Source organism: Scomber scombrus, chromosome 19, assembly GCF_963691925.1.
Source record: "Scomber scombrus chromosome 19, fScoSco1.1, whole genome shotgun sequence".
NCBI lineage: Eukaryota > Metazoa > Chordata > Actinopteri > Scombriformes > Scombridae > Scomber > Scomber scombrus.
In genome coordinates this window covers 23661952-23683763 of record NC_084988.1, presented here as the reverse complement: position 1 = coordinate 23683763, position 21812 = coordinate 23661952, and the positions used below count along the sequence as shown (strand labels likewise).

Genomic DNA, 21812 nt, shown 5'->3' with positions numbered 1-21812 from the left:
GCTGCAATACCATACGTGACCACTGGGGAAAAATCGGCGCCCCCAATCCAGCTGTTATTCTACATCCGTGCTGGTTCCACTTACAGAGTTGATCTTGTAAAAATACATTTAGCTAATAGCTCCGCTGAAGGTCCTCAAACATAACATCATTGTTCAGATCATTCGTCTCTATGTGGATGGTAATGCCACACGGGGTTACGAATGATTTCACCTTCACTTTGGCTAATAGCAGCATTACAGTCTTTAGCCTGTCACTTTAATGGCACTACGCTAAGTCATTTGCTGTTAGTCCAAGAGTGCAGGAGTGATTACTGTCACACCTTTATCATCACACACGTCTCTTTTAAAGGAGAAAGTGAAGGGAAGGAGGGAATACGGAGGAGAGAGAGAGAGAGAGAGATGCTGAAACCTGCTGACTGGCCTTGTGATTATTATCTTTGGGGCAAGTGTTATATAAATCTACCCTCATGATTAAAGCTTGACAAAAGGCATTCTTGCGAGATGAGTAATGTGTTCAATTATCCCGGAGGATTATTATTACATGAAGGCTCTACCGTGCAACTTGAGTTCATGCAGATGTGCGTCGCCTGGTAACTACACATTAAGATACCTTCCATTGATGTGCTTATAATATATCCTTTCTTTTCTGCTCCACAGAGACCTGAGGTTCAACAAAGTCAAGGATTTACAACCTGGTTCCTTTAGGCGATTAAAGAACCTCAACACACTGTAAGTCTTTGTCTCCACTCTGTGAACTTGAAACATTATGACATCGTTCCAAATGAATATGCAGGTACAAGGTGGTGAAAGAGCGATATCACCACGCAGGTAAGAACATTCAAGACTGCCGGTGAGGAGTTAATCAAGCCCATTTCCTTAAAAACAGCGCTCCCGCATGAATGATTGTCACTTCCCTAGAAAGCCCTGTTGTATTCCACACACACACACACACACGGGCAAATTCTTGCTCTGTTCTCGCTGCGGTTTCACACATGTAGGTCAGCTCGTAATCTGTGAGGAATTTATTTTTCCACTTCCACTCACAGGGCTATTTATCATATGTCCAGCCTGTTAGATGGTGCAATGCTAAGCTAATAAAGTAGAAACGTTCCAGGTTTTTTTTTTCTTCTTCTTCTTCTTCGTCTTCGTCGTGGGGCGATGTATTAGTTTAACAGTTCTTTCTGATTACGTCTCCATTTTTCTATGCCCACACCGTCAGACCGTTCAGCTGATTGCAATAATAAATCAAACACGCCTCACCTTTCTCAAATATTTGCATTACCGAGACGCTTTTTCTCATTCCCGCTCTTCACCCCGAGGAGGAAGGTGGAGATATGCAAAGAGGAGAGTTAGCACGAAGCCGCCTAGATTCTCCATCCAGTCGTATGTATCCACGCTGGTTAATAAACATGAGAATGAGCGCAGGGCACAGACATCGTGGCTTAGATTGCATTTCAAAGTGAAGAAAAGTCCCTTAAGGCGGGAAGAAAATCCCAGCTTTTCCTATCAGCCGGCCAGCCATGAGGCACTGCCGAGTCTTTATATCCTGAACAGCTCTTTATGGTTTCAGGCTCCAGTTGCACAGACTGAACAATAACACACATCCTAAAGTATATCAGTCTTTGAACTACGCAGACATGTCCAATATTGCCGTCGTACAGACACAAATATTTTTGTTATGTCCGTCCGGAGATGAGAGGAAGAGCCGTTCGTCTTCTCCGGAACGAGCCGCAGATAAACTGTCACTTTTTTTTTTTTTTTTTACATATGTACAATCAAAAGCTAAAGTTCTTGTTTTGATCAGCGAGATAAAGAGGAAACAAAGAGGAAACATCACAAATCAAATCAAACTTTAAATCACAGCCCCAAACAAAACTAAAGATAAGATAAGATCTTTGGGAAATTTGTCTTGGACCAGAAGTGCTACTCAGAGCTGCAGTCAAGCAATACATGACGATACAAGAGAGTGGAAATAATACAAAACTGACAGGGCAATGCAGAGAAAGTACAAAAAAAGTGTTGCACACAAGCTGCAATCACACAATGCATCACATGCAATACTCTACAGCTTCATTCAAAACTCTGCAGCTCTGCTATGAACCAGAACCAAGAGCAGAGAACACATCATAGTCCAGTTTTAGCCGCTCCGCACCAGCTTCCTGTAACCTTCAGAATGGTCCTCTTCCTCACATACAAAGCCATTAATGGGCGAGGACCAAAGTTACATGGCTAACTCCCTTGTTAAGTATTCGCCTTCAAGAACACTGCCATCATCTGCTGCTGGTTTATTGGAGGTTTCACAGCAGCAGAAAGAAAATCAGGGATGCAGCCTTTGTCAATTATGCCCAGAAGCTATGGAAACACCCTATACATAGATAACAGGGGATTAAAAAGAAAGCTAAAAACTTCTTCACCTTCACACTGATGCACTGCTGAACCTCTTTTAAAATGTTTGTATTTTACTTGATTCTTTATATATTCCATTTACTCTGTTTTGGCTACTTTTACTGTGTACTATTATTACTATTTTTATTTTGCATCTTATATTACATACATGTTTTTATGTTCCTTTTATGTCCTTTTAATGTGACGCACTTGGTGTATGTCATGTATTTTTTTGTAAAACACTTAAATATGATGTTAGGAACTCCTTCATGGTCCTCTTGTGTTAATATCCACAGCATCATACACTTAGAAATAACTTGTTTATAACCTCGTAATAACCTGTGTGTATTCTTCACAGCCTCCTCAACAACAATCATATACGAAGGATCCCCAGGGGGGCGTTTGAAGACCTGGAAAACCTCAAATATCTGTAAGTATCGCCTTTCGAGGTCAAGTGATAGATTCTCAGACAGCGCGGTGCTGTTTTCATCCCGTGTGTGGTCGCTTTCTATGTACTCAACAGAAGAATAAGAAGCGTGATAACATGAAAAAAAAATAGGCAGCAGACATAATGACTAACAGTGGAAGACAGCCGATGGTGCTTAGTCGCTGAGTCAGTAAAACAGGAGGAGTTCGGTTTACGGAAAACGCATCAATGAGAAGCCTCCCTTCGTCTGGTCCTTTGTTCTTACGTGTCTGGAAGTCCTAACCTGGAGGCACGGGGAGAGGTGGTTTTAAGGTGTGCGTAGCTTCAGGGGTTGTTAGCGTTAATCACTGACCTCGACACCGTCTCACCCCCCACACCCCCACTCAGCGACTACGGGATTCTAACACTGGGGTAAAACTTCCGATTTTGTTTGCGTGTAGCGTAGTGATGACATCATGTTTTATGTTGTGTCCAGCTGTCTGCAGAAGGCTGACACAGCAAATTATATATCAGCAAGGACTACTGATAAAGGCCTGTGTGTCTGAGGAAGAGTATCACTGTACGGCTAGTGTGTCGGACACTCTCTGCACACTTGATACAGTATCATACGTATCAGCTCCACTCATGGAGGCACAGAGAAGGGAGGATAAAGGGATGTACCGCTTTTTTATTTTTTCCACATACACACACATTCCGTCCCAGCATACATCCCCACTCACACCGTAGTTCAACACTGTAGCTATTTACGGACTGTTTTAATTACAGAGCCCCCCTCTCTCTCTCTCTCTCTCTTTAAAGCAGAGTCAATCTAAAGCCCTGCACCATGGCCCCCCGACCTTTGTGATTACCAAACCCCCCCCCCCCCTCTCTTTTTCCTGCTGATTCAGTCTTCTATAGCCAGGGGCTAGATTATATCTCCCTCCTCACCTCTTCACTTCCTTTGGACCCCAGTTAAGTCCACTCCCTTGTCATCTTTCATGTCCTCCTCACTTAATAACTAGACGGCTGTCTATACAACAGCACCCCCCCCACCCCTCCTCCCTCCCACAACCGCCTCCATAAACAAGTCAAACCGAGGTCACAGAGCCAGATTGTGGGAACTTTTTACTGTTTATTGGATCTCTTTTTAATTTATCAATCCTTCTAATTGGACATATATATTATAGAATCACATCTTTTTTTGGTTTTCTACTTGCATCAAAGTAGTTTTTTTCTGTAGCACATATATGTATCAATTTAGACTTTTTTTAAAAGGGTTTAATATAGATAATTTGATAGTAGAACAGTGAGGAAAAAGCCTCAAGTGTCCTAAATCTCAACAGGAACAGGAATACTTTGAACATATCCGGCCAGAGAAGTGAAGCCACTTGAGAATTGAGTACGAAACATCCAAATCCAGTTTCCCATGTAAACCTCCACACAAAATTCACACACACAAACACACACACGCACAAGGCTGCGGTCAGTTGCGTTTCACATTGAGCCCGAGGGGGGAGTTCTTGAAAGTGAAGCCAAACTTAAAGTCAGTTACTCATTAACAAGATGTAATAGTAATACATCTGGTTGCTACAATGTCACCGAATTAAACAAATGATATTTAATGATGCAGGTTTTCATCACCATCATCATTTTCTTTTCTTTTTTTTTAAATCCAGATTGCTCCACATGGAAATTTCAAAACAAAAGATTTCCTGGTAGAAAATCCATCAGAGACATGTATGAAATCTGTGCCATATCCCAGTTCATGTCACTATCTCCTTTTATTTTTTGCCCGCATCTTTCATCTTCACCGGTGTGAAACCCGATAGACAGAAAGACAAGCATCGGCGACGAAGAAGGGAGCTAAAAAAGAAGATGTTTATTTTTCCACGAATTGCGTCACGCATGTGCCTCGGGGAGATCTGTATCTCTCACCACGTCTCATTATGAGCGCGTCGGTGCGATGGAAAAGTGTAATAGGGAGATAGGAGATGAAAGGACAGACAGCTGTAAGCCATTGCTTTTCTAGTATCACGTTTCTCCCGACACGTAGAAACGGAGAGAGAACACGAAGACATCGGAGGCGTTTGTCTTTCGGCCGCGCTGAAAAACACCGTGATGAACTTGCGCCCGGCCGCGTGTTGATTCAGTCTGTTTCCAGTTCAGATGTTGAAGACATACAAAGAAAAAGAGTCATGTTTACTGTTTGTTCATTGTCTTAACAGCTGTGTTTTCTCCTTTTTTCTCCTGAGGTGTGCAAGTGTCAAAATCTTGGAGTGTTTAATTATAGTCTTGATGAGTTGTTTTATCTACATAACTACAGTTGATGATGTCAATGAAGCAGGGTCGGTGTGGTTTATACTTCATCAAATGCATTTTAACATCTACAATAAACTTATAGTGCAAGAAATAGCACGGAAATACGAATATTACCTTTAAAATGACAATTAAACAGGCTTTTTCATAGTAACCAGGCAGAATTCAGTGTTGCGTGTGTGTGTGTGTGCGCGTGTGTGTGCGTGCTACTAATGTAACTGATTATCTCTCCTTTCAGCTATTTGTACAAGAATGAAATCCAATCAATTGACAGACAAGCATTTAAGGGGCTTGTCTCTCTTGAGCAACTGTAAGTGACCAACTTCCTCGTCCAACTTTTTTTCTCCCTTGCACCCTGCTCGCCGCCTGCTGCTGCTTCTCCTCCACCTGCTGTCTGTAAAATACCCCCCCCCCCCCCACACACACACACACACACACACACACATCCTCTCTTTCACCAAAGCACTGCTACACATGAAGCCTGGTAATGTCTACAGAAGCCTTACACAGGTATCACGATAGCTCCGTTAAGTTATTTCCCCCTTTTGTGCGCCCCTCTATCCACTTCTTCCACCGCCACCATGCATGCCGTGTGTGCACCCACCCTTGTACGCCACGATGACCCCCCCCCCCTCCCTTTTTGCATGAGCCGCATGTCTTGTGGTCAACGGCGACAGATATGCGCCGCCCTCATGCGAAGCTTAAAGCATGGCGTCTAGCTTTTTGCTGATAATAGTGCTAGCTGTGTCGTCACTGGAGCCGCCTTGTGTTTATACTGCTACTGAAGAGGCCAGTCCGACTTTATTGTAACGTGCATTAAGTGTTTATATAGTACACCTGTTGTGTATTATGGATGTTTAGTCTGTGTGATATAAATCTGCTGCTTTCTGTAAGTCTCAACATCCAGAAACGTATTAGTGCTGTGCTGCTTCTATAAAAACCTTTGCATGTTTGACAAGGAAAACACATTACCAATTGTTTTGATTGATGTTATGAATAGGAAATGTTCAGACTTGTGATAAAATGTCCTTCAGTACTATTAGAAGAAACGATCCCTGTAGAGTCGTGTTACAGCCAATATGGCCGATACGCACCTTTTCCTTTGCAAATGAGGCTGTCTGCACTCGCTGACTCGCTGGACCTCGCTTGAACTGAATCAACAGAGAACAAATGGCTAATTCACCAAATAAAAAATAAAAAAACCCAATTCCAACATCAGGCTCCGTGTCTGGCAGCCGTTTAGAGTGTTGTTACATTAATGAAGGGTTTTATATGTGTGGGTGACAAGTTCGGAGCCAGATTGCGAACTCTTTACTAGTTCTTCTACATCCCCACTGAGCAACACACGCCAAAGACTGAAGTCACATGCTTCTTTTGGGTGGAATAAAGCTCGCACCTTCATTCATTCCCCTACGATCCGTGGGCCATTCATCTGTCGATCCATAGATTGATAACACATCCAGACTTTATTGCAAAGTAATGGTCCGAAACATGAATCCAATTCCGACTGTCTCCTAGCCCTCTTTACACAGTCAAAACCACGGCTGAGTGACTTCATTTCATCTTGTCGCTCTCTAAGCTTGTGACAGTTATACTGGATCACAAATAGTTTTGAAAGTGTAATGAAATAACTGGCGTGTGATGCTCAGTCATCCTTTAGAAGAGGGGATTAAGTGGCTCTGAAACGAGTTTACCGTTGGCACCATTAAACCTTTCTGTCTTTTGCGCTTTTCTGGACTGTGTTGTGTTTTTTTTTCTGTTCTGGCCCCTCTACAACACATACTTTAGGCAACACCCAAAGACATAATGTTGGATGTCCAGCCCAGCTTGTAAAACAGCACTTGAGATACATCAACAGACAAAACGAAAACGGATTTTTGCGTGTGTAAGACATCGAGAGGAATTTTGCATTTGATTTGTATTGAACATAATTTAGTGTCTTGCGTGTCTGTTTTTCTACTACAGCTGCTTTAGCTGTTGCTTAACCCTTATAAATAAGTAGATACCCAACTGAACCCTTACAGTTGTTACCATACAGCCATCAGATGGTTTTTATTTGCGTAGACTTTTATTTGTTTGTGTATGGTTTGATTTATGTGCTCTTATGTGCTTTTGGGGACGCATAAATTCAGTTTGCATTCCATGAGATAAAGGTTGTCTGCATTCACCGTATCACCTTTTCAACAACTGTAATTTCGGTAATATAAAGTGATAGCAATTGACAGGTGGACAGGGAAGAACAGGGGAACAGGGAGGTCAGAGGAACCTTTTAGTGGTCTCATTGACCCATTTCTTAGATCCTACTAGGACCACTGAAAGTATATGTAGTCAAATAGAGAGGCCTAATCTACTAAACTTTGTCTACAATGTGTTCTTTTCCAGGTACCTTCACTTCAACAACATTGAATCCTTGGAACCAGAATCCTTCACTCACCTACCGAAGCTGGAACGACTGTAAGTTCATCCCGTCTGACCTTTCGTCCAACATTCCTCGTCCAACGTACGCCGTTCACACACACAATCTTTCTCAGAAGGAAAAATCATTTCCCCCCAAGTTGAATTTTCTCACATGAATCAGCGGATCAATAGAAACTGGAGTGAGCAGGACACTTGATAGAAACCAGAAAAGAGTAACTAGCATGATGTACTTGGCGTGGAATTAAGTGTCAACCCAGGCAGGTCCAGACTTTGCTTAGCATGATGCAGAATGCAGCTATAATTCAACACAGCCACTGAGGCTGGCTGTATGGTAAAGAGATTGGTTTTATCCTTGCTTGCAAAATACAGTCATGAAATTAGATTGTAGGAACTGATCCCTGACTTACATGTAGTCCCCATGTGGTTAATTTTGTGTGTTTTGTCAGAGCTGTGAAATGATGTAAGTGTTCTATCACCCTGTAGTTTATTTGTTAAACGGACAACTTGAGTTCAGCTGTTTTAATAGACCTACAATATGTCAGGAAATGTATCGGGATACTTTTTTGTCCTTTTTCTCTTTTTTTCGTACTACACCGCTTCCAAAAATACTCACTTTGGGACAATTGGTCAGAGAAAAAGAAAGCAGGGGAACTGGATGAGATCACAACATTCGAGTCGGTCCTGGATGGGACCGAGGATTGAGAACACATCTTGGCCTCATTAAACGCAGAGCTGAGCTAATTGTAACCACAGATAGGAGAGTCACTCTCTTAACATGCTGTTCATTAAAGGTTACTGATGACATACTATAAAAAAAAACATCCATCCATAACACTGTAATGGATTCCACAAGTTGTCATAACTAACAGTTTCGCTGCATAACCTACATATGGTTTGGTTATCTTAATGTGACAACTTTATATTACATTTAGTACTGATGTTAATATTGTCTCCAACCACAGTAATTATTTCCATAATATCACAGTGAAAATATCTTTAATCTTTTGTTAAAGAAATCAGCTTTTTGCCTCACTAAACATCAAAACATCATAAATTAAGTCATTTAAACCCGCTGTTATCTTGCACACATGCTTTTTTTTTTAATGTAGCCTGTTAGTCGCTAGCATTGACTGTGAACTCTCTGGATCTGAACCTTCCTGTCAGCGTGCGGATGCGATGTCGCCTCTGCCTCTCAAACTCTCAAGCAGATGTCAAAAAATCCTGTTAAATTCCTGTTTCATTGTCCCCCGTTTATGGGCCAGAGGCTGCCCAGCATATGCATACTCCCTCCTATCTCTGGAGAAGGCGAGGAGAAGGAGGGACACCTGCAAAAAAATGAGGAAAAAAAGGCGGGAAAGGAATTCCCAGGTGCACCGCTCCGAGTGGCTTGTTGGGGAATATCTCCATGGTCACGGTCAAAGCAATCACTTTGGCAAAAGCGGCAAGAGAAAATATCTGCATGGTGTGTCTCTTTCTGGCAGATACAGAACTGCACATCAGATGATCATGAGTTATGGTTTTTAAGTTATTTCAAATTGGTATGTTTTCGGTCGGAGCCTTCCATAAACAGGAAAATGTTTTTGATGTCAGCTTTAAGCCAAGGAACACAAGTCTCAGAGGGCCCATTGTAGAACCATCATGTCTGGGAAGATGATCATATTACTTCCCCCATTTTGGAATATGGAATATGATATTAACAAGGGCCACATATATCTGCTATTATTAGTTTGGAAAATTAACTTCAATAAGGTTATTTCTGCAAACTGTTTATCCTTTCGAATCGTACACATTCCTCGTGTTCAGCCATTACTGGACATTGATGAAGTGAAGTCTTCGGCTGTCGTTTTCAAGTCAGCTGTATTTCTAATTGTTTCATGCATGTATGATCACTTGTAAATCATTTCATGAATTTTTCTCTGTCTCTCACTCACTCAGGTTTTTGCACAACAACAGAATCACCCAGCTAGTCCCAGGAACCTTCACTCATCTTCAGGCCATGAAGCGATTGTAAGTCCCTTAACAGCCACTGAGACAGCTGTGCGAGAATGCGTGTCCGTATCGATTTCTGTCGTTTACCTCCATGACGGCCCGGCATCAAGCGGCGCCTGTTTGTCCATTAAACGCCGCGTTAACCACACTACTCTGTTCTCACGCTTTTTTTTTTTTTGGCTCCGATGATCATTTCTAATCTCGAGGCTCACAGTCCTAGTTGTGTTTTGGCCGTTCTTGAGATCGGAAGAGCCTTTGTGGGGTGGTTATTAGGATAAAATTCTACTCTCCGTCTTGCGTAAGAGATGCTGTACTGAAATCTGAGAAGTCAAGGTCTTACAACATGAAGTTACTATCTTTAATACATCCATGAGTTCCATCTACCTCCAGCCAGTAGACGATAAAGACTAATCGGACGTTTGGCCTCGTCTCATTGTTCTCTTCCATCTTGTCTCAGCCGTGAATTACCTTTTAGTACTTGTTAGATCCCGGGCCAGCGAGCTTAAAAAGAGATTCCAACAGGAGCTGCAGTAGACCAACAATGACTTCACTATGGCATCCAGTGTTGGAGGATATTTAAATATATAAATGATCAGTTTATCCGTGAAAAAGGCCAGAGTGTGACTAAGAATCTAATTTGTTCATAACGCACTCTTCTTCCAAACTATTAACAAAGAGAGCCTCACAAATAGACTCACCAATGTCAAACTTTGCCAGTTCGATTTTCTTTTTTTCTTCTTCTTCTTCTTTTTCTGAAAGGCATGCCACAGATAATGGACATGTTGTGGTAGAGCAGAAAGCTGGATCAGTTACCAGAAGACGAGGCCAAGCAGAGAGATAGTTTCCCACGGCAGGAAAACAGTTTGTTCCAATATGGCCCCCGCTTAGCCCCCACTGTTTGGACTGAGCAGGGCTCGCAGTGCCCATGCCAGACCAGTCTTAGCTCATAAACTGCCAGAGAGGACTTACACAACACACTGCCGCTTGCACAGCTCCACACTTACATGAATGCATTTGCTCAGTATTAAGAACTAAATGCCCGATCCTTTTCTGTGTCTGTTTCTGTGCGTGTTGTGCATTTAAGGCGACTGGATTCCAACTCATTAAACTGTGACTGTGAGCTGCTGTGGCTGGCCGACCTGCTGAAGCAGTACGCCGAGTCGGGCAATGCCCAGGCTGCTGCCACCTGTGACTACCCCAGCCGTCTGCAGGGAAGATCTGTAGCGACGCTCACCGCCGAGGAGCTCAACTGTGGTATGCAGAGAAAAACAGACTTGGAAATAGGCATGGCATGTCTGGCACAGTGTGGAACATTCGACACAGCGACAGTCATTACACACTTAGATGTCATTAGATTAAGTATGCTAAACAATGTATTTCAAGACTTTTTTCCAGCTGTTCCATTGGATTGTCACTTTTCCACTTTAAGCCCAGCTGTAGTGGAAATAAGATTGTTAATCTCTGTGGAACGTTGATGTGCTGCTACAACATTACTAGTGTCAACTTGGCAAGACAAGACTATATATTTAGAATATATTTAAAAAAAGACTCAGTTATTGAAAGTAGAGCCCGACCGATATATCGGTCAGCCGATATTGACAGATATATCGGTATCGGTGAATATGTTATACGATATGTGCCGATATATTTTAAACTTATATAGGCAGTATTATATGTAATTTTGACCCTTTTTTAAAATTCAAGTTTGTTATATGCGTATGGTTTTTTTGTTCAGCTTTTTTTTAATTCAGTTTTGTTAGTTAATGTTTGTTAAACTAAAATATCCCAGCCTCCATTACATATGTTTTTTATGTATATACAGGATATACACATTAACTCACATTTTTTTGTAATGAGATGAAAGCTTGTGACAAAGATATGTAATGGAGGTATTATCGCCCACTATGTATCAATATCGGAATTTTTTAAAATCCCTTATATCTGTATCGGCATCGGTCTCAAAAATCCAGTATCGGTCGGGCTCCTAATTGAAAGCCACATCATTGAAACCATAGAGTTTCTCAGTGGGGCCACTTTTGTAACTGCCACACACATAAAGTATGGTTGGCTAGCAACATGCATGTGATTTCCCTCCTGACTAAAATCAAAAACTCAGTCCTCCAGCCTTCCTGCTTGCAGACAGCAGCTACACTTAGTCACTCTCTCTGTCTCACACATACACCCACACACAGGTGTATCCTCTCTTTGTGTCTGGGATCTGCAGGCACCCAGCTGTTTCACTCTTCATACACCACCAGCTGTGTGTCTTGTTTGGGTAAAATGTCAGTCAGGACTATCCATTTTAGCCTCTGATCTCTTCTGTATCGACCAGCAGCAGCTGTTGAAGAAATAACGCTGGTGTTCTTGTGTGCGGATGTGTGAGAGTGTGTGTGTGTGTGTGTGTGTGTGTGGGTGGGTGGGTGGGTGGGTGGGTATGAATAGGTATTATGGTGTAATGGATGGGCCTATAGACTTTGTCATTAATGTGAAGAAAGTATCTTTTGTGTTCTTTCTTTTGATGGACTGATGCATGAAAACTTTCACTCTGCCACCAAAATAATGACAAAAAAAATGGCTACTCTTACATTCAAAATTGATTATTTAGTTTATATGAAGAAATTATGGCATACTGAATAGACGGAAGGATAATTTAATTGTTTAAGTCCCAGTTAAACCAAAATCTATCTTTTAAATCTATTAAATCCCCTGTAGACATGTGGCTTCTTTTTTAATTGGAAAAGTTTTGCTTTTAGGTATTAATTTAGTGGTTACTTTTCTTCTGCAGTAAAAACGTGTTGAGACCAAAATTAGTTTTGACACATATGAAAAAGAAGAAAGTGACGGTTTTCTAATCAAAAGATAGATTTTGGGGTCGAGTATCACATGCGATCGTTGCGAGCCAAGGGGAAATTTGCTTAAGCGTAGTGCGCATTGATCGTTTTTAACACTGCGAGTCGAAAAGAAAGTCCACATTTTTTTACTGTAAGTCTATGTGGCTGATTTCCAGTTGGTTTCAATAACAGCTCCTGTAGCAGTAAATCCAAGTGTCTCAGCTCTGCGTTTCCTCTGAATACTGCAATCTGAGCCAGGCAGGCAGGCTTGTTGGCAGCAGACTGTAACCCAACCACATCTAAATCTCAGCAGCTAATTTGATGGCCCCAACTTGCCCATTCTTGCTCAATGTAAACCCCCCCACACACACACATACACACTCCTCCACTCCATCTGTCTGCATAGCAAGGCACCAGGGGAAGAATGTCTGCTTAAAAACATGGTGGAAGTCATTCCACACCTCCCCGCCCGCCCGCCCTCCCTCCTTCCCTTATTCTCTCTCTTTTTCCCTGTAAACGGGGCGGAACAATTCACGGCGGGTTGAGCAGCTGTCAAAACAGCAGCCCTCCTTGAGCTGAGGTGCCACCTCCCTGCACATCTGGTATCTGATGAGCCACGCTTGCCTCCTCGTCGTGGTTACGGTAAAGCGGGGTTACCACAAACAGGATTTCCAACCCGCCGAAATTAGCAGCCCCGGTGTTAATGTATACTCTGATGAGTTTGTGTTTGGGGTGGAGGCCACAGGAGGAGTGTGTGCTGTATGTTGGCAGGTGAGTGTGGGAGATGTGCCAGAGGTTAAATTAATGTGTACAGTGTTTTTTGGGAGCTGCCACATTCACATTCTTGCCTCTATATGAGGGTGACCACCTACCATACTTACCAAAGTCAGTTCCTTACACTGGAGGCAATTAGAATGATTATTTCTGGAGGGACTTGTGTTGAGACATTCTGTGGACATCTGCCTGGACATTATAACATTACATACATACATTATAACAGCTCAGCCTTGTCACTCAGCCAGCAGCCTTGCACAGAATCGACAGGGCGACTGGAGGTTTCGCTCAACAGATGGAGTGATTAGTGCAAGATGTAGGCATGTACTGTACATTTAGGCCTGTATATCATTTTCTGAACAAATCCTCCTCTCTGGCCTTCTCTCCAGAGGTACCCAGGATTACCTCAGAGCCGCAGGATGTTGATGTCACATCAGGAAACACTGTCTACTTCACCTGCAGGGCTGAAGGCAACCCTAAACCACAGATCATCTGGCTCAGGAACAAGTAATACACTCACTGTTAAGACCGTGTTGCATAAGCCAAAGTCTTGAGTGATTGTTTTTAACTAGTTCCAGTTGATGTAATCAACATGTTTATATCCCATAATTTGAATAAACAAGTAACTAAAACGTATAAACATTCCCATTTTAACAAGAGCTCATGCCAATAATTACAGTGTTACAGTGTTAAAATGATAGTGTAGAATTGTAGACAAGTGCAGAATGTGTATACATAGACCGTATATACTCAGTGATTTATGTTTAACGGGTCGTGGTGTTTATCTCTTATGTTTTCCCGGCAGCAACGCTCTAAACATGCGGGATGACAGTCGTCTGAACCTGCTAGAGGACGGGACGCTGATGATTCAGGACACCAGAGAGACGGACCAGGGAGTCTACCAATGCATGGCCAGGAACGTGGCTGGGGAGGTCAAGACCTCTCAGGTCACGCTGCGATATTTTGGAGCTCCCTGTAAGTGGCTGCTTTTTATTCTCAACCTCCAAAGATCACAGACTGCCTATTAAGTAGAATACAGGTCTGTCATGACATGTCACTACTTTTATTGGACGATATATTGTCTCAGAAATAATCGCGATAAACGATATTATTGTCATTTGAAGATCATTTTATACCACTGATATAATGATCATATAATAGCATAATAAAACAAGGGGGGTGGGGGATTGGAGAGTGGGTGCCACACTTGTAAAAACACTGTCATTATGGTTGGGGACAGAGTTATTTACCTTTAATTCTTCTACAGTCTCCACTCAGGACGTACACAGTGAGGAATGGAGGACACTACTGGCTTAGCCAATGTGACATGAATAGTCTCTTAAGGTCATGTCCATGTATCATATGATAAGTCCATATATAGACATGATGTTGATAGGTCGGTAACATAATTATTATGACAGGCCTAAATGAATGTGATTTAGTTACTTTAAAAATAAAATGTACTATGAAAATAGGAGTACAGAATAGGTCAGTTAAATAGTACTGTGTTACATATTTAAAGGGGGTAAAGAAACAGTTTTATATAATCCTGATTAAACTCAGTCCTCCATCAGAGAGTGAATAGCAACCATCAGTAAGTTAGTTGTTGCACTGATCTGTCTGAGCAGCGTTCGGTGAACCTCGTGCATCATGAAGTCCTCCACAACCTGCTCTAGGTTCAACTCCGTTCTTTCATTCTCGATATATGATATAACCTATCTTTTTCCTCTGCACTCCTGTTTTTGAACATTTTGAGGTGAATGATCACTCAACAGTCACAACTTTGATAGGTATTGTCAATACAGCACAAAGGTCTTGGATAACTCACTGAAGGCAGAAGTTCCCAAGTTAACATAGAAATCACTGCTGGTGACTTTTCTGGCAGACAGACCAAACTTTGAGCACTTACTGGCAACAGCCGAAGCCCTTGTAAAAAGATTTATTACTCAATTTCCAACTTTAATCCACTGCATTTGTCAACTTCATGTTTTCGACATTTGCTGGACTGAATAAATACCGCTGACATCCTCTGTTTGACAGGAGTAAATAAGAGCAGGATGAGGCTTCCTGTGTATGCGTGTCTTCCTTTTGTCTTTGTGTGCAACTTTATACAAATTGGATAGTAGGGGCTTGTCATCACTGTCAGACCACATACATGTCCAGAAACATGATGAGATTTGTCTCTTATTAAGGGAGACAGTAGAGTAAGGTGTCTGCACAGTGAGTATCACAGAGGTTAGCTCCAGAGTTCAGCAGGTCAAATAACTGGAACGTCCCACTGAGCTGTGAGCAATGTCTGCCGGCTTTCATGGGAAATTTTCCCTCCACACACTCACACTCACAAACACACACGAATACATTCAGTCCTGTCTGTTGCTCTTCCTCTCTATCTCCTGTTCTGTCTGATATACATACACATTTAAACCGCCTAACACATCAATCAGTCATAGCACCAATAGCTGTCACTGCGGTAGATTAACACGCCTGTATATATGACCCGAAGTTCATCGCCGGGGTGATGGGTGGCCCTGGTGACGACCTCATGTTAAGAACACTTTCTAAGAGCAGATGTTGAGCATTTCCTGTCTCCGTGTGATTGTAAACGCCAGGCCCCCTCGCTGTGTACATATTTCCTCCGAGTCCACTGTAATCACTGGCCAAATATGGACAGGACACGACCGCAATGTGTGATCCACATCGGAAGTTGTTTTAGCAGTGGTCAGAGTGGCGAAATAGACAGAAATATACAAAGAGGAGCCTTACGTATGATGTTTTAAATGTGGTTTCTCAACATCTGATCATTTTACCAACCTTTATTTAGGACAGTTTTCCCGTACACTGAAACCAGACACCCACATGAAACATGTTTCCACCTCTCACCTAATTAATCAAACCCCCTTCCCATGTTCTCTCCCCTACTCCTGTAGCACGGCCAAGCTTTGTGATCCAGCCCCAGAACACGGAGGTGCTGGTGGGAGAGAGTGTGACCCTGGAGTGCAGTGCCACAGGCCAACCTCAGCCCCGGGTCTCCTGGACAAAGGGAGACCGGACACCCCTGCCCAGCGACACTCGCATTACCATCACTCCCTCCGGAGGCCTTTTTATCCAGAATGTGGTCCAGGCCGATGGGGGACAGTATACCTGCTTTGCCTCCAATAACGTCGATACCATACATGCTACAGCTTATATCATCGTACAAGGTACGATGCATTTCAATCTTTTTTTTCTCTGTTGGGTAAAATACAAAGTGAATCCAATCAAACCAGCCAATCAACTAAGCTATTGTATTTTGACCTCAGCCTGCAATGAAAAGTAGAGTCTATGCATCAAGGTTTCATTTCCATACTAAGTATAACTCCTCTTTTACCCTTCCATCCCCCAGCTATCCCCCAGTTTACCGTCACACCACAGGACCAATCAGTCCTGGAAAGCCACACCGTGGACTTCCCCTGCGAGGCGAAAGGTTACCCCCAGCCAGTCATCGCCTGGACCCGCGGGGGCAGCCCGTTACCCCTGGACCGCCGTCACGTGGTCCTGTCCACCGGTACTCTCCGCATCACTCGGGTGGCGGCCCACGACGAGGGCCAGTACGAGTGCCAGGCGGTCAGCCCGGTGGGGACCGTGCGCACCGCTGTGCAGCTCAGCATCCAGCAAAGAGGTGAGGGTACAGGGCGAAGCTTCCAAATAAATTAAATTGATAGGACAGCTGTTGGTCATTATAAATCAACATGATGGATAGCTTTCAGGTTTCACTCCAGACTTCTATATATTTGTTTTTAAGATGAATGAACAGAAGTTGACAGAACCACAGATTGGTTAACATGGGAGCCTGTCTGTTCTGTAAGACATATGACTAAAAGACATGTCTGTCACACACAGGCTGTTAGTGTGGCTGCTTGCAAAGCACTCTTCAAACACTGCTTGATTGTGTAAGAGGAGGAGGGGAGTTCTAGGTGGTAAAATGTTAAGTGGGTGGGAGTGGAGCAGAACCCTCGATTCACAGCTAATTTGTCGCTTACACATACAGATCTGCTATTACGATGCATGTATACACTGAAAGACATATAGCTCTCTGTGTTTGTGTGTAGATGTGAGTGTGTGTGCTATATATTTATGCTGCTACACAGTATATGCAGTGTAAAGATACTGTGCTTTATTATGGTATACTGAGCTGTAATGCATTGTGCCTGTTCATATGTGTTTGCATGTTTTTTTTCCTCAGGATAAGGCATAAATAAGTTGGTGTGCCACACTGATTATTTCTTGTGTGTGTGTGTGTGTGTGTGTGTGTGTGTGTGTGTGTGTGTGTGTGTGTGTGTGTGTGTGTGTGTGTGTGTGTGTGTGTGTGTGTGTGTGTGTGTGTGTGTGTGTGTGTGTGTGTGTGTGTGTGTGTGCAGTGAAAATTACAGGCTTGGCATAGCACAGGAAAGCATGGCAGTCTGTAATCCCGAGATGACACCATGTTTTTCCATGTAGTAATGGCTGTTAACATGGCTCAAAGTATAAGTTACATAATGGCCCCACACTGTTAAAGTACTGCACAAGCCCACAACCACGCTGGCAGTGTGTGGATGGCTGCTTTATGCTTTATGCTTTATGCTAAGAGGGCTGTACACAATAGACTAAGCATTAGAAGAAAGGGAAAGCAGGGATGAACAGGATGTGATTGTTCTAGTGTGGATGTTCAGCATGTTTCCACTCCATTCAGATTTTAATATTCTTGTGCTATTACTTGCTGTTTTTATGACTCTGTGTTCACACCCCTAAATCCTGCATCTCCTGTGACACAGAGCGGGGCCGGCAACACATTGAACGCAGCTTTGATGCTGTGTACTGTACGCTGCAGTGAACCCTGTGTTTTAGAAAGTTCAACTTTGATTTAAAGACAGTTAATTAGTGTCAGACTGCTATTAAACTGCATCCACCTCCTCTTTGTGGGTTAAAACTTGTGGGATTTTCCCATGGCCAGGTGGCCCACTGCTGGTTGCTACATGGGAACCATTGAGGAATTTGAACAGTGTGTGTGTGTGTGTGTCTGTGTGTGTGTGTGTGTGTGTGTGTGTGTGTGTGTGTGTGTGTGTGTGTGTGTGTGTGTGTGTGTGTGTGTGTGTGCATGTGCGTGTGTGTGCGGGGGGGAAAACATCCACCCTCACCCACCAAACACCTCAGTTACGGAAGGGTCTTAGACAGTATAACACACTGTGACTCACACTGTAACAATGCTCAACATAGTGTGTGTGTGTGTGTGTGTGTGTGCGTGTGCGTGCATGGATGTAGTGATGGTGCAGACAGTGATTGTTGATCCACTCAATCTGAGCACACAAATGGAAAACAGCTGTTTTCACTTAATCAAAAAAAAACATGGTGTACATGTGTCTGTGTGTGTATCACATTTGTGTGTTAAAGTTTCACACGACAGGTTGAAAGGGGGAAAAAACAGAAAACTAAGTTTCTGTAACATACGCAGCAATGCATTATTTCCATTTTTTAAACAAAGTAAACTTTCATGTCCCTTTGAACCGCACACTGACTTTGAGATGTTTAATGTTTTGCAGCCTTTTAATAGAAGAAAGAAAAATAGCAACTTCAGTGTAACGCAAACACTATGAGTGTGTGTGTATGATCTGTGAGCATATGCAGGACTCTGAGTTTCAATGTATGCCATGATTGATTTCTAAATGCACTTTACATGTACTGGTGCATAATCATTAACACATGCGCATGTGTGTGTGTATGTTTTAACTCATTCAGTAACGCCTGTTTTCACAAATGCTCCAAGGGACCTGACGGTGGAGTCTGGCCAGGACGTCCAGATTCCCTGCAGTGCCCAGGGCCAGCCACAGCCTGTCCTCACCTGGAACAAGGTTAGATGCTTAAACTCTGTTCAAACTGTTAGCTGAGTGAGGTCAGCTCATCGCCACAGAGGTCATGGGTTATACAAGTGGTTGAAAGAGAACAGTGAGGAAGAAAGGGGCCGGTGTGGTCACAATATGTGTAACTATTTAAATGAATGGAAATGATTACAATGAAGTTACTCAGTCATTAATATGTTTAAGTTTAGTCAAGTTTCGGTTCAACGTGAAGTAAAGCCAGCTCAACAGGCCCAGTCTGTTAAGGCTCTTAATCACTGTCTCGTAATATGATCCCAGCCTCCCACATGCCAGCCCCCAGGAGCATGACCTTTGCCTTTGTCGTCCCCCCCCCCCCCCCCCCCCCTCCCCCCCACCCTTTCTCTCCCAGGATGGTGTACAGGTGACAGAGAGTGGTAAGTTCCACATCAGTCCAGAGGGTTATCTAGAGGTGAAGGATGTGGGGACCGCCGATCGTGGACGCTACGAGTGTGTCGCCCGCAATCCCATCGGTTATCAGGCCGCTAGCATGGTGCTCACTGTCACAGGTAAGATGCAACTGATGTCAGCGTTTCAAAACCTTAGGTCAGGCATATCTAAACTATTCCATAAAGGGCCGTGTGCCTGCAGATTTTTGTTCCAACCAAAGAGCACACACGATTCAACCCATCAATTGTCTGAAGACTGAGATCAGTTGATTCAATGAGTCAAGCCTGGTGTGCTGCTTGATTTGAATGAAAACCTTTATGGAATAGTTTGGACGTTCCTGCCTCAGATGAACAACAGTGTTTTATTATTTGTAAATCTGCTGTTAAATGAAATAAAGATTATCTGTTAATTGTAATTAGAGCCAAACTGATATATATGGGTCAATCGATATTATCTGCTGATATTGACCTATCAGAGATATATCTATATCAGTGTTTATGCCGTCCGATATGTGCCGATATTTTTTTAAAGACATATAAGCTACATTTTATGTAAATTTAATCTGTTTTGCTAATTCAAGTTTAATATATATACATATAAAATTCCCTCTGAAGTTAACTGTTTCAGTGTGCTGAGTTTATTCTTAAGCTGTAAAATGTCCTATCTCCATTGCATATTATTATCATAAGTATTTGGTAACCACATTTGAAAAATAAAAGTGTTTATGTATATATTCTGTTTATATAAGATTATCTGCCAGCATATCAATATCGGACGTTTTTTACACCCTAATATTGGCATCGGCCCCAAAAATCCAGTATCGTTCCTGCCCTTATTGTTATTATAACAAATATTAGGTCTTTCCTACTGTACCCAATTCAGGGCTAATCACTTGACAGAAACAGCTACATACAGCATCATAGAAAAAGCTGAAGCGTCAGTGGACAAAAGCAAAGTTGTGGGGGCCATGTTCCTTGGTTTACAAAAAGCATTAGACACTGTTCATCATAACATCCTAATACATAAACTACCTAATCCAGAGTTTTTCAACCTTACCAAATCCCCCTTGTCAAAATTGATAAAAGTAAATCTAACCCACTATTTCTATAAACTGGTGTAGCACAGGGCTCTATACTGGGCCCAGTACTGTTCAGCATGTACATTAATGACCTGCCTACTGTGTAAGACAATGTGATATCTTACTGTATGCTGATGATGGTTATTTTTACTTATATTAAAACTGCAGAGGAAGTTGCAGTCAAACTAACAGATGTTACGTTTAGGGTCACATGCTAAACGTAACTTAACCAATGACGTTTGCTATTGAATTGTGTTGAAAACAGTCTGTATGTTGTTATCCAAAGGCGACAGCACAGATGTAGAGCAAGATATTCTCATTTTAGGCCAGAGACTACAAGTTGTGTCCGAATACAAATATTTAGTAGGGGTGCACATATATAATAATGAAAAGAAGAAGCCATTAGGACTCCGCAGAATGACCATATACAGATATAAAAAAAATGGAATAAAGAAGGGGGGTATAGAAGAGGTGGGGATGAGGAATACATTCAATAAAGCTATGAGAAGGCCTTGGTATAAAGATGAGTCTTAAGAAGAGATTTAAATGATGAAGTTGATTTTCAAGTTCCATAGTTGCGGGGCCCAGACCAAAAAGTCCCGGTCCCCCTTAGGTAATAAGACAAATATTCAAACCTCGCCTTCATTACATCACATAAAAAGGATTTGTGATAAAGTTCATCAGCTGAGGCAGCTAAGACATACTTTCACACAATGGTTCTCTAGCACATCTCCTATTTTCTGAAAAGTGGTTGTAATATATGCTCTACAGCCTTAAAACCACTGGAATCATGATATAAACAAGCACATTAAACTTCAGACAGAAGCCATTCACCTATCATCTTTGCCATATTCTAAATAAGTATAATCTACTTAGCTGGGAAAACTTCATCAAATACAAAAATGTCTGCCTAGTTTATAAGATTATGCATGATTCAGCTCCTCCTTTGTCTGGCTTCATCAACCTCAAATCTACTGCAAACAGAGCTTCTAGAGGTGCAGCTAGGGGGGGACTGCACAATCCCACTAAGAATGGAATTCAGTACCACAGTCAATTAAAGAGTCCCCATCCTATTATTCATTTAAGTGTAATGTGAAGAAATGGGTTTTAGAGAACCAACAATGTCAATATTGATGCTGTTTTAATCCAGCTTTAACATGACTGTACTCATACTGTACCTACAAGAGGCACTCCCTCTCTTCCAGCAGCACTGATGAAGTGAATCCACGTCAAAGCGATTCTTCTTTGATTTCTCAAGAAGACATAAAGCGAAAGTGAGGCATTTCACAGACTGAGAGGCCCTCTGATGATCTTTGTGTCCAAGTCAGTCAGTAATT

The 21812-nt window shown here is 42.4% G+C and overlaps 1 protein-coding gene across 2 annotated transcripts in view; it reads left to right on the top strand.

The window, feature by feature from the left end:
* LOC134000805 (peroxidasin) overlaps positions 1–21812 on the top strand; it is a 51727-nt gene that overhangs the window by 11909 nt on the left and 18006 nt on the right. For both annotated transcript variants that reach the window (XM_062440291.1, XM_062440290.1), the window contains exons 2-13: positions 658–729; positions 2744–2815; positions 5346–5417; positions 7490–7561; positions 9461–9532; positions 10599–10768; positions 13509–13626; positions 13925–14094; positions 16047–16319; positions 16502–16777; positions 18871–18983; positions 19360–19516. In XM_062440291.1, coding sequence (XP_062296275.1) covers positions 658–729; positions 2744–2815; positions 5346–5417; positions 7490–7561; positions 9461–9532; positions 10599–10768; positions 13509–13626; positions 13925–14094; positions 16047–16319; positions 16502–16777; positions 18871–18983; positions 19360–19516 — 1637 coding nt within the window. The remainder of the gene's footprint in view (positions 1–657; positions 730–2743; positions 2816–5345; positions 5418–7489; positions 7562–9460; positions 9533–10598; positions 10769–13508; positions 13627–13924; positions 14095–16046; positions 16320–16501; positions 16778–18870; positions 18984–19359; positions 19517–21812) is intronic.